The 13,845-nt window shown below is 38.8% G+C and overlaps 1 protein-coding gene across 8 annotated transcripts in view; it reads left to right on the forward strand.

Annotated features, from left to right (window-relative positions):
* Positions 1-13,845, forward strand: part of ankle2 (ankyrin repeat and LEM domain containing 2) — a 90,194-nt gene that overhangs the window by 54,041 nt on the left and 22,308 nt on the right. For 7 of the 8 annotated variants that reach the window (XM_069932557.1, XM_069932554.1, XM_069932559.1 and 4 more), the window contains 5 exons: positions 2,487-2,681; positions 5,919-6,109; positions 7,411-7,599; positions 10,445-10,567; positions 10,654-10,720. In XM_069932557.1, the coding sequence (XP_069788658.1) occupies positions 2,487-2,681; positions 5,919-6,109; positions 7,411-7,599; positions 10,445-10,567; positions 10,654-10,720 (765 nt within the window). The remainder of the gene's footprint in view (positions 1-2,486; positions 2,682-5,918; positions 6,110-7,410; positions 7,600-10,444; positions 10,568-10,653; positions 10,721-13,845) is intronic. The other variant, XM_069932560.1, reaches the window with a different exon arrangement.

Consider the following 13,845-nt stretch of genomic DNA (forward strand, 5'->3'; position numbering starts at 1 on the left):
CCATTTGGATTTGCGAATTCACTCGCAAGCGTCAACTGATTTCGCAGTGACTGTAATTCTTCCTCACCCAGCCCCCCAGAAAAGATTTTAATCTTCTTATATAACAAAGGTCACTCTCTTAATTCCCTTCTTACTTCCTTTCTTTCCTTTCTTTCCCTTCTTAGATACATACACACATATACATAAAAAAAAAATATATATATATATACCTACATACACACATACATATAGTTTGTTGTCATTTTTGTTCTTGTTATATCTCTTCATCTCTCTGTCTGTTTTGTAGTTCTGCAAATTTTCGTGCTTCTTCCGGATCCGAGAATAGTCTGTTTTGCTGCCCCGGAATAACTATTTTAAGTACTGCTGGATATTTTAACATAAATTTATAACCTTTTTTCCATAGGGTCATTTTTGCTGCATTAAACTCCTACCTCTTCTTCAGGAGTTCAAAACTTATATCTGGATAGAAAAAAATTTTTTGACCCTTGTATTCCAGTGGTTTATTGCCTTTTCCAATATATTTTCTCTTGTCGTATATCTTAGGAGTTTTACTAGAATGGATCTTGGTTTTTGTTGTGGTTGTGGTTTAGGGGCTAATGTTCTGTGTGCCCTTTCTATTTCCATTTCTTCCTGTAATTCTGGTCTTCCTAGGACCCTGGGGATCCATTCTTTTATAAATTCTTTCATACTTTTGCCTTCTTCATCTTCCTCAAGGCCCACTATCTTTATATTGTTTCTTCTATTATAATTTTCCATTATATCTATCTTCTGAGCTAACAGCTCTTGTGTCTCTTTAACTTTTTTATCAGATTCCTCTAATTTTTTTTTAAGTCATCTACTTCCATTTCTATGGCTGTTTCTCGTTCTTCCACCTTGTCCACTCTTTTTCCTATATCTGACATGATCATCTCTAATCTATTCACTTTTTCTTCTGTACTTTTTATTCTTCTTTTTATTTCACTGAATTCTTGTGACTGCCATTCTTTTACTGTTTCCATATATTCTTTAAAAAAAAATATATCCATGTACTCGCCCTTCCCTTCATCTTCCATTTCTCTTGTGTTCTTCCTCTTCTTCTTCTGAGTCCACTCCAGGATCTGTGTCCTTTACCTCTGTCTCTTCTGGTTTTCTTGTTGGGTTGTTTGTTTTATTTTGTTGGGTATTTTTGGTCTTCTTATTTTTATTAGAAGTGTCTTGATTTTGGTCTTCTTCCTCTGGGTTGGTCATCTGTTGTTTCTTTGATTTCTTATTTTTACTCTTCTTTCTTGCTCTCATTATTTTCTGTGTTTTCCTCTTGCTGTTGTGTTGTAGTTGTCAGTTTCAGCTGTGGAGATCGACTCTTCAGCTGGTCCCTCCTCCTGTCAGTGTTACTTTTGTCTTGCGCATCGTGCATGCGCGAGGATTCGTACATGCGCGGTTGCGCACTTTTGTTTGGCTCCGTGAGCCGTTTTTGTAGTCCCGAGTTCGGGGCTTCGACTGACCTCAGGGAGCGGGCTTCTCTCTCCACGGCAGGCCTCCTCGTACAGGTAAGGCCTTCACCTTCTTCTGACGTCTTTCCTTCTTCTTTTCTTCCCGTTGTTTTTGGCTTTTCTTTCTTCACTGCCATTTTCTCCACACTTTTACTTTCACTTTGTTTTGGTTTTTGTGTTTGTGCCTTTGCTTTTTCTCTATCTTTTTTTAACTTTTCTGGAGAGGGCTGGAGTTCCCCGACCGGCCACTACTCCATCACGTGACTCCTCCTTCCATGGTTTCTTGATGTTGGTCCTCTTCTGGGCTGGTTATCTGTTGTGTCTCTTGCTTCCTTTTTTTTTCTCACCCCTCCCTTTCCTGTTGCTTTCTTTATCTTCCAGCTGGGAGCTGGGAGCCCTGCTGTCGGGCATCTCTCAGCTGTTCGTGCTGTGGAGTTTTACTCCAGAGCTGGGCCCCCCCCCCTCCTGTCGGTGTTCTCCTTGTCGTGCGCATCACGCATGCGCAGTTGCGCACCTCTGTTTGGCTCAGTGAGCCATTTTTGCAGTCCCGCGGTCTCCACTGCGGGGTCTCCACTAACCTCGGGGAGCGGTCTCCTCTTTCCGTGGCGAGTCCCTGCTTTTTCGTGCAGGTAAGGCCTTCACCTTTCTTTTCCGGCGTCTTTCCTTCTTTTCTTCCCGTTGTTTTTGGTGTTTCTTTCTTGGGTGCCATTTTCTCCACACCTTTATTTTTTATTTGTTGTGATTTGTGTGTCGGGGGCTTTGCTTTTTCTTCATTTTTTTCCTTCTTTTCTAGAGAGGGCTGGTATTCTCCTACCGGCCTCTACTCCATCACGTGACTCCTCCCCACTTTTGGCAATCTCAAAACAGAAAATGGTTTCTTGATCCAATATTTATGATGTAAGATTACAACAATGGATTCAGTGGCATAGAGCTCTTTGGTTGTTATTTGCTGAACATTGCCATTGGTCAATCTATTATGATTGCTTTCTAATTTACCCGCACCACCTTCTTCAATAGATAAAGTACATGTATATTTGGATAAGAATGATGCTCTTCGAGCCACGAGAATGATGAAAGGGTCCAGATTTAAGGCTTTCACAAACAAAGAAGATGCTGAAAAGTTTTCCAAAGGTATTTGTGACTACTGCCCTTCGCCATCCAAATCCACTGCCAGTGTATCTCCACTGAAAGGCAATGTGATCCATCACAGAGGTAAATTTTTGTCGTCATGTTTCATGAGAAATTTGTACTTTTTCCTGTGATTTCACAAATTTGACTTTTTTGCATTTATGAAAATAGCTTTTAGCATTTTTTAAGAAGCATGGTTATTATTTAGGACAATTATTTCCACCTGACTGTCCTTCATAAACTAAGACATTAAGAGTCGGTTGATCAGTCTAGTTTCTGATAACTTGTAGATTCTGCAAATCTGAAATTAAAATAAAAAATGACAGAAACACTCAGATTAAGCATCATCTGTGAATAATGAAACAGTTAAAATGCAGAATGAGGTCCATTAGCTTATTTCCTCTTTCCATGTATCTTCAGTTTCTCGTTGATATTGAAGACTTTATAAATGTTTTTTTCAATCCAACAATTGATGAAGATCTCTTTAAGGAACAAAGTCATTAAAAAAATTAACTACTGCATTGGATTTGGATTTGCCCTGTAACTTTGTTGGAGAATTTTGCAATCTCTGGACATAACTATGGAAATGTGCATTACTTATTACTTTTGTGATAAGAAGATGGTGAAATACAACCTATGACATTTCTTTTTTATAAAATATTTTTATTGATGTTTTACAATATAAACATTTGAACAGTACAATTATATAATGTGCTATAAAATTCAAGAAAGAAAACAAATAAAATATTGTACAATATTAACATAATAAGAAATTCAGATCGCACAATCAGAACAATAAAATAAGATGTAACAACAAAAACATTTTACAATTCTCTTTCCTTCTCTTCTCCTCAATAATTATCAATGTTTACATTGTTTACAATTGAACAAAGCCATTATCTATTATATTATCAAAATCAATAGAAAGAAAATCCCATACAAAAAGAAAAAAATAACATAAATCAAGACCCCGACCACTAAGCAAGGTTTAAAAACAGATAGATGGGAATCAGGTGACATCAACCCAGAACTAGACAGCACAGCACCAGAGCATCTAAACACCCAAATTCTTAAGGTTATGATAATAGTCGATAAATGGGCCCCAGGTGTTTAGGATGTTAATATTTGAATCTTTAATAGCATATCTAAATTTTTCCAGACTTAGCTAAGACTTGATATCACTTAACCATTGTGTGTGTGTGTGTGTGTGTGTGTGTGTGTGTAGGTAGAGTATCGTCTTTCCATTTAATTAAAATTGCACATCTGGCTCTCATTTTGAGTTGGAGTCAATAAAACATTTCTGGTAACATGTTTGTTTCAATTTATTTGGAAGTACTACTTTGGATACATGAAATATACGGTTTCAGACAGGAACATACAATAACTCAAGTGTTCAAGCAAAATTGCAGATCTTTTTTGATTTCCATTTTCATTTGGTTGTGCTGTCTGCTGAACCTTTCAATACAAGTAATCGTTTGAAGTAGGCTGAGGGTGCTCCTTCTATCAATTTTGATTCCTCTCTTCCAGCTTCCCTTTATTCCCCACAGTTTAGGATTTCCATGGTGATTACTGTCTCTCCATCACTCTGCTATTTGCAAACATCACAATATACATTGTCTGCTTTGTCTTATAATACAAGATTTTCTCTTTCTCAGAACTCTACCAAGACCTTGTGATTTTTTTTAAAAAGCATTTAAGTTCATGAACATCTCATCAGTGTAGTATTTCACTGAATTACAAAGAAGAAACAGCCCAAGACAGCATCCAGTTCCAAAACCCTATGATGATGTGCCTTTCCCATTTTTTTCTCTTTTCTAACTTTGATGGTCACCTTATCCCTCCCTCTTGCTAATATATCTGTCTTCACTCCCCACAAATGTGTCAGTACATTTACCTTTAACTTTTATCCATGACATTGAATTTCATATTCTCAGCATTTTGCACTAAAAAGTTTTTTTTTCTGAATACAGGTGCCCAACCTTTTATCCAGGATTCTGAACACCAGCAATCTCTGAAAACCAGCACTTTTTTTTAAATTTCCCATAATAAATTTTCCATTTTCAGAAGGAGACCACCCATCGTCCCCGTCCCCATCCCCATGGGTTCCCTCTTACATCTTTGATGGAAAGATGACTCTCGTCCTCCAGCATCCGGTGGGAGATAAGTGGGTGGTGGATGGCTCAATGTGGAAGCAATGGCCATCTTTCTTAAACTCCCATAATCCTCCATACAGCTGGAACTGCTCTGGCACTGGCAAAGCAATTCCAGTTGCATGGGGGATTATGGTTAATGAAGACAGTCATTGCTCCCGCATTGAGCCGTTGCTGCGATCCAGTGTGGTGCTCCGTAAACTCCTGGCTCGGCAGCACTGCCCCTCTGTTTCTGTGTCAGGAATTAGATTTGGGGGGAGGGGGGGAAACGACAGACAGTGGCTGCGCTGCTTGGGTGTGCCTGAGGGCTGGCCTGACCAGCTGATGGAGTGCCTGAAAGCCGGCGGCACCTCGGTCCACTGCCCTGATGGCCCGCTCCTCCTGAAGCTCTGCACTTCGTGACTGCACTTCTGCCCCACTTGGCCGCCAGCTCTGAGCATTCAACGCTGGCCACCTTTTTGGCCAAGCTCTTGGGCCACCCCGTTGCCTCCAACCTCCACCTGACCGACGTGCTGGTTGAGAGCCTTCTGTACACGCACATCAAACCACTGCTTAGCCCTGTCGGCACCCCCTCTCCCATGCTCATCGGCCCTGGGTGGGGGGGAGGAACGGCAAGGTCTATGAGTGAGGCATTTGCTCAAAGGGACCAAAATCAAAATGATTCCGAAATCCGGAAGATTCCAAACAACGGGAGGTGTCCGGTCCTGATGATCCTGGATAAAAAGTTAGGGACCTTTACTTCATTTAAATTGTTGGTGACTACCTTCTATTTTTCATCTCTAGTTTTGATCCTTTCTGCATCTACCCTAACACTAATCCTAAACCTTTTCAGAATTTAAAAAATTTCAGTTACAGATAATAGATCAGACTTTTTTCATGAGGTAAAAAAAAACAACCTATTTGTCTTCCTCTAACACATAGAAGCGCACATTCTGGTCCCATCCATGTAAATACTCTTTCCAGTTCCTTGCAATTATCAATTATAAAATGGAAGCCTGAATTGTATTCCATAGTGTTGAGGGGTAATTTTGTCAAAGTTTTCAAGATACTTCAATGTATCAGATGATATAAAGGGACGTAAATTACTTATTTGAGTCCTTTAACATTTTAGAAGTGGCTTCCTCCAGTCAATCTGTTTGGTTTTTATGTGCTTTATTAAATGTTCTGTCAGATTGCACGAGTTCTCTGGAAGCAGAAGGCACCAACAGGGGGAGAGCCAACATAGAAAGTCCACGCTCTCAGGACTTAACATCCAAGCTGCGGAAGGCTATTGAAAAAGGAGACAGCGCTACCTTTCTTGAACTTGTGTGGAGTAATCCATGTTATCTCATTGGTTCTGGAGACAACCCTACAGTTCTACAGGTTTGAGGATTAGACCATCTTGCAAAGATGAATCATAAACAAAATCAATTAAAATTAATTTATGGCTTCTATTGTAGCTAATTGATCACTACTAAATTTTGTCACTGAGCAGTTTGAACTGTGAAGAAATTACTTTCACCTTTATCAACTTCAGATTTTAAGAGAGAAATGCTGTAATCATAAATATTTAGAACAAGTTTGTGTCATGGTTATAGGAAGTGCAGTCTGACACTGCATTGTGGAGCACAAGAAATGCTTGGTCACTGGTGACATTGGTTTTATGAATAATTTTGATGGTGTGTGTGTGGGTTTGCTTTGGCTGATTTCAGTCTTAGTTATTTGGTGTGTCATTTAGTACATCGCAGAGCCTGCTGATCTTTCACATTGAAGCATGAGAGAATGTTTAATCAAACTAGACAAGTAGGAATGTTTGTTTGATGAGAACCATATAAACAAAGAGATGTCAGAAGTAGGAGTAGGGCAATACATTCCTTTGATCCTGCTCCACTATTGAGTAAGTGATGGACGTGTGATCTTTTGCTTTATTTTCCTGACTGTTGCCTATAACCCCGATTCCATTTGCAGTCCAAAAATCTTATCTCAGCCTTGAATATAATGAATCAGCCTCCACCACTGTCTGAGGTAGGTAATTCAACCACTTTTCTGAGGAAAAATTCCTCCGGTTAATCTTCACCATGACTCTGGCTTTTATCTAGAATCCCCAGCAGGAAAAATGTCCTTTTAGTGTTAACTTGTTTCAGTTAGATCACATTTCATGTTTCAAAGTCGAGATTGTAGCCCCAATCTGTTAATTTTTTCCCCCAGCCTCTTCATCCCAATGCAATCATGTCAGGGCTATGATGTTACCTTGGATAGTTTCATGTTGAATGGCATTGCCTTTTCCTGACTGTTGTGTAAAAAGTGAAAGCTGTTAATCGGTACATCACATTCATGTTTCCTATTTTCAGGAATAGATACTAGAGGTAATGTTAAACTTACTCCAGAGTGAGCACAGACACCCTGCAGTAATGCATGCATGCCTCAAAAATGGATAAGGCTTCGAAGAAGAGCTCGGCAGCTACGATGCAAAGTTTGCATAATTTGTGATCAGAGTTCTCTGAATGCTCTTTAGGATCTGATACTCAGCTTTCTCATTGTGACTACCTACCTGCCAGAAATGGAACATATTTAGGATAGGGGAGGAAAGGGAAATGCTGGAATTGTTGGAAACTTGACAACTGTAAGCTACGGATCAAGAATGTGTTTGTATGGGTAACAAAGTACTTTTGTATAAATTGTAGGAAGGATGTCGATATAATGCTATGCATGTTTCTGCTAAAGAGAATCAGCCACAAATTTGTCAGCTTCTATTGGAGACATTGGAGAATCCTGAATTTATGCTGCTGTTGTATCCAGATGATGATGAAGTTATGTTGGAAAAACGCATCAAATACATAGTGGACCTTTATCTCAACACACCTGATAAAAGGGTTCGTATAACAATTTCTCTTTTAATGAATGTGACTTTCACTATTTCTCAGAAGATTCTTTGTAAAAAATTATGCTTTGTGTGAAAAAAAAATGTTTTGTGTGCAATTAAATATGAGTAGTAACTTTTTTTAAATTAAACAAAAGGTTTAATAAATAGCTAATTAAATTTGATTATATTCTACTAGAAGCACCAGTATCTTTGAGTTGAATTTAACCCTGAAGGACCTTTAAACTTCCAATGTGATCCTACAATTTAAATAGATCAAGATGCAGTCCTGAAATTTTTAACTGCCATTAAACATTTTGTCTTTTAGAATATAATACCGAAATTTAGACCTAAAATTTATTCTCTGCATAGAAATGTCTAAGGTAGCAACTCCCACTCTTTTAAATTATCAGTGTCCTGCAGCCTCCTTCATTTCTCCTTGTTTTATCATTCTCCCTCATTTATATTTAATAAAATTATTTTTCTGCGTCCCAATAATTGATGTAAATTGAAAGCAAAGGACTTCAGCATTATCCACAAGTTACCTGGTAAACCCTGAATTTGGATATGATGTCAGGTTTTTTTTTGGGTCTTTAGCTTTTGTTTCTTTTTTCTTTCTTTTTCTTTGGCTTGGCTTCGCGGACGAAGATTTATGGAGGGGGTAAAAGTCCACGTCAGCTGCAGGCTCGTTTGTGGCTGACAAGTCCGATGCGGGACAGGCAGACACGGTTGCAGTGGCTGCAGGGGAAAATTGGTTGGTTGGGGTTGGGGTTGGGTGTTGGGTTTTTCCTCCTTTGCCTTTTGTCAGTGAGCTGGTAAACCCTGAATTTGGAGATGATGTCAGGTTTTTTTTTGGGTCTTTAGCTTTTGTACTAAACAGATAAATATCTGTCCTCATTTAATTCTTCTATTTACTATCAGAACATAAAAATGTCATAAGTAATGATAAATTTTCTGAAGTATAGAAACATCTATTACACACTTCTATCTATTAGCAAGTTTTCCCTTTTCTAAAGCCCCAAGTTAGTAGATGCATTTGAAGATCATTTAAATTTTTACAATTTTTCCACAAATGAGTACCATTTGTATGGAGGGCTCCCATTCATTCCAGTCTCACATACCAGGGGCAGCAGCATACCACTGAAATGCCTGTTTATCTATTCAAGACAGTGGCATTTCACAAATCATTTCTTGTGTCTTGTCATCAAGCTTGGTTCTGTCCATGTAAATAATGCAGACACATTTGTAGAGGTTACAAGATAATGACTAGACGACCTCTAGTCTTGAGTCGTATAGAAGCAACTATATCCAATGCTATTTACTAATGAGAAAAGAGTATTCTTCTTGAGTGCCTACATTGAATTATGGCTGTTTGCATCATTGCCTGGTATGGAGGAACCAACTCTCAGGACAAGAAAAAATTTCAGAGGGTTGTTAATGGCCTGCAACTTCACAGGCACCAGACTTCACTCCATCGAGGACATCTACAAAAGTGGTGCCTTAAGAATCATCAAGGACCCCCACCACCCAAGCCATACCCTCTTCACTCTACTACTATTGGGACAAAAGGCACTCAGTAGAACAAGGACAGCTTCTTCCCCGCTGCCATCAGATTCCTGAATAATCAATGAACCAAAAACACTGCCTTACTTTTTGTGCACTATTTTTATAAAGTAGTTTATATGAATGTTTGTACTGTGATGCTTCCTCAAAACAATGAATTTCATGACTTGTTCATAATAATAGATTCTGATTCTGAACTTGGTGTCCTCCAGCTCTGTCCTCCACTATTGTCTCGTAACATGCTCATCGTTTGCTTGTTCTTATGAGGAACAAAAAAGCCGTCATTGGAGCAGCTTTCTTTCCAGGTTTTGCTCTGAATTGCAACACTCCTAATTTGACATTTGTTTGTTCTTTGCTGTTTGATCAAATTCTGAAGTTTCCTATCTAACACCATCTTAGGAGCAACTTCACCACAAGATCTGATACAGTGGAAGAAGGCTAGTTCAGCATGGTTTCAATGGGACCTTCCCCCTGTTATTTGCCTCCTGACAGCGAATTGGCAAAAAATGAAAGAAACCTATGGAATATTCTACAAGGCTCTGCTAATTAAGAAAAACAGTTGTGACATTTCCTACACTTAATATCCTTGTTTTTGCTTAATTCAAAAGCTAGAAATGGAAAATATTGTAAGCTTAATATGGATACATTGGTCAGTCGTGTTCACTTCTGACATGAAGAAACATCTGGTGGAAAAACTCAAGAAAACAGCCTGAGCACTGGCTGCCATGTCCGACAAACCCATAAAACCCTGATATATGTCTTATTCCTTTGTTGTGAGTGTCTTGAATGTTGTGTGTTACTGTGGTTAATTAAGTGTTGTGTTAAATGCTGAGGGGGGATGAAAGGAGCTTGAACTCTGCAGAAAACTTTGTATAGAACTGATCATTTTAAATTGTAGTCAATGCTGATAATCTTGATAACTGAGTTTAAGTTTGGAAAATCATAAATAAAAAATTAAAAAAAAAACATCTGATGGAATACAACATCACAATCGTTAACCTATGAACAGACCATCGATCCTGAGATATGATTTTGAATTCATCCATAGCGTCATTTGAGTGATTGAATAAATCCAAAACTTAATTGTAACTCTAGAGCTACCAAATGTTCTTAAAACCTTAACTTGTTCAATATTGGGCTTTAGAGAAGGAATCTGCCATCCTTACTAATTTGTGATTGCAGTCATACAATTGTCAGTTTAGAGTGGTCAATAAATGTCAATATTGTTGTTAACCACTTAGCACAAGCAAATATTGGAAAATAAATCTCCAAAAATTCTCTGATCTTATTTTCAGGTCTTTGACACACCATTGCACTTTGCTTGTAAGTTTGGGCATGCAGAGGTGGTTAAAGTATTATGTTCTCATCCTGCTATCTGCAAAGTTTCGAAAAATAGATTTGATTGTACTCCTGTGGAGGTAAAATTTCGGCCTTTTTTACTCATTAAAATTATACTAGAATGTCATTAATCTTCTCTGATTTCATCATTTCTTTTTGCTTTCAGGTTATTTGTGAAAGGAAACAAACTAAATCTGAGGAGGTAAAGAATAAAATCAGGGAATATTTACAAGGTTAGTTACCAAGCATTGACAAAAGGCAAAGGAGGAAAAACCCAACACCCAACCCCAACCAACCAATTTTCCCTTGCAACCGCTGCAATCGTGTCTGCCTGTCCCGCATCGGACTGGTCAGCCACAAACGAGCCTGCAGCTGACGTGGACTTTTTACCCCCTCCATAAATCTTCGTCCGCGAAGCCAAGCCAAAGAAGAACATAAAATATGTACCTGTGCACTAATAATTATTATTTATGTCATCTTTGAATCCTTAAAAGGGCCAGAGATTTGCACAAAATGATGGGAACAAAAAAATGGGCATTCTTCACTAGACTGCTGTTCAAGCAATTCTAGCATATATCCAATTTGGGGCAACAGGAGAACAGTAAAGAGAAAGTTCCCTCAAAACTTTCAATACTTTTTTAATGCCAATTACCATTATAGCATATTTTTAATTTAGATTTTCAGAGTATATCTGCCAGTCTGTGCAGCTGATGATATATTTCCATTGCAGGAAAATTTATCGGGTGTACTGTATATTCTAGTGAATGGGGTTAGTGACTGGGAGAGAGAAAGGGAGTTCTTTTCAATCTTGCTGCATTGTGAATTTGTTTCTGTTTTAATAACTGCACCTGCATAGATTTTGTTTCTGTAACCCTGGCTTGAAAGCTAGGATCACTTTTCCCAACAAACTTTGTCTACTGACATTTATTGTCTTTCCCTGTCATCTCTTGAGGAAATTGGGGAAGAATGAGGCCTTGAGCAACATTGCCTTTTAAGATTCACTAGGATGTGGTTCAGGGAATTTTTCAGTTATGAGGAGAAGCTGGATAGGCTGGGCTTTCTTACCCTAGAGCAGAGAAGGCAGGTGGGGATTTAGTGTGCAGAATTATGAGAGGCATTGATAAGATAGATTGGAATAATGATCGCAGATCCCTTCACTGAACCCATTGCTAAACCATTGAAGGTAAATGGCTCACAAGAGGGACGGGTTGCACCTAAATCCAAAAGGTGTCAACATTTTGGCAAGTATGTTTGGTACAGCAGTGGGGCAAGGTTTAAACTAATTTGGCAGGGGTATGGGAACCAGAGTGATAGGGAAAAGGGTAGGGAAGATAAAGTAATGGCCAGGAAAAGTAAAATAGGAAAAGTAATGTTGGGAGGAGAAAGTAAAAAATCAGATGGTGCAGTGAGTTTTCGGGTCAATGATAGTGTTAAGAAAATTACAAAGAAAAATAGTGGGCAGAAAAATCAAAAGAAAAGGTTACAGAAGTCACTAGATATTAAAAGGACAAAGAGCATAAGGGCACTTTATCTGAATGCCCGCAGTATTAGAAATAAGGTTAGTGAACTTGAGGCGCAAATCGGTACCCATGCCTATGATTTGGTAGCCATCACGGAAACATGGCTACAAGGTGACCCTAAATGGGAATTAAACTTTCAAGGGTATCAGGTGGTGCAAAGAGATAGACAGGATGGTAAGGGAGGTGGAGTTGCACTCTTAATCAAAGATGAGCTCCAGACAGTAGTGAGGAATGATATAAGATCTAAAGAGCATAATGTTGAGTCCATTTGGGTAGAGATAAAGAATAACAAAGGGAAAAAATTATTGGTGGGTGTTATCTATCGCCCACTAAATAACAATAGTTTAGTGGCACAGGAAATAAATAGAGAGATAAGTGAGGCATGTAATAATGATACGGCAGTAGTCATGGGGGACTTTAACTTCCACATAGATTGGGAAAATCAAGTTGGTCGTGGAAGTCTGGAAGAGGACTTCCTAAAATGCATCCGCGATAGCTTTCTTGAGCAGCATGTTAAGGAACCCACAAGAGAAAATGCTCTCCTGGATCTAGTGTTGTGCAATGAGATAGGTAGAGTAAATGATGTAATAGTCAGAGACCATCTGGGAAATAGCGATCATAGTATGATTGAATTTCTCATTCAGATGGAAGGGGAAATAGTTAGACCTAAAACTAATATATTATGCTTAAACAGGGGTCACTACCATAGGATGAGGGATGAATTTGGCAGGGACTGGGAGCACAGGCTAATTGATGAAACAGTTGAGGAACAGTGGAAGATTTTCAAAGAAATATTTTGTAATGCTCAACAAAAATATATTCCGGTCAGGAAAAAGGGCAGCAAGGGAGGAAAAAATCAACCGTGGTTAACAAAAGAAATAAAGGAGAGTATAAAATTGAAGGTGCAGGTGTACAAAGCTGCAAAGAGCAGTGGGAAACTGGAAGATTGGGATAACTTTAAGAGACAACAAGGGGTTACAAAGCGGGTAATAAGAAATAGGAAAAAAGATTATGAAAGTAAATTGGCACAAAATATAAAAACAGAAAGCAAAAAATTTTATAAATATATAAAACGGAAGAGGGTGGCCAGAGTTAACATAGGACCCTTGGAGGATGAGAAAGGAAAACTGGTAGCAAAAAATGAGGAAATGGCCGAGGCATGAAACAAATATTTTGTGTCAGTCTTCACGGTGGAAGACACATCCAGCATGCCCAAGTGTGGAGTTAAGGATGCGAATGTTGGGGAGGGCCTTGATAAAATAGTTGTTACAAAGGAAGTAGTGATGGAGAAACTAATGGGACTAAAGCCAGACAAATCACCTGGTCCTGATGATATGCATCCAAGGGTTCTGAAGGAAATGGCAGAAGTTATAATTGATGCATTGGTGGTCATATACCAAAATTCCTTGGATTCTGGGCAGGTCCCGGCAGACTGGAAGACAGCAAATGTCACGCCACTTTTTAAGAAGGGATGTAGGCAGAAGACTGGAAATTATCGGCCAATTAGCTTGACGTCTGTAGTTGGAAAAATGCTTGAAGCCGTCATTAAAGATGAAATAGTGAAACTTTTGGAACGTAAGGGTTCAATCAGGCAGATGCAGCATGGTTTTAGAAAGGGAAGATCTTGTTTGACAAATTTGTTAGGATTCTTTGAGGATATAATGGGTGCGTTGGATAGAGGGGAACAGGTTGATGTTGTATATTTGGATTTCCAGAAAGCGTTTGATAAGGTGCCGCACAAGAGACTCATCAGTAAGTTACAGGAAAGTGGAGTCCGAGGAAGTATATTGGCCTGGATTGAAAATTGGTTGTCTGACAGGAGGCAGAGAGTCGGGATA

Source organism: Narcine bancroftii, chromosome 4, assembly GCF_036971445.1.
Source record: "Narcine bancroftii isolate sNarBan1 chromosome 4, sNarBan1.hap1, whole genome shotgun sequence".
In the NCBI taxonomy this organism is placed as follows: Eukaryota; Metazoa; Chordata; class Chondrichthyes; order Torpediniformes; family Narcinidae; genus Narcine; species Narcine bancroftii.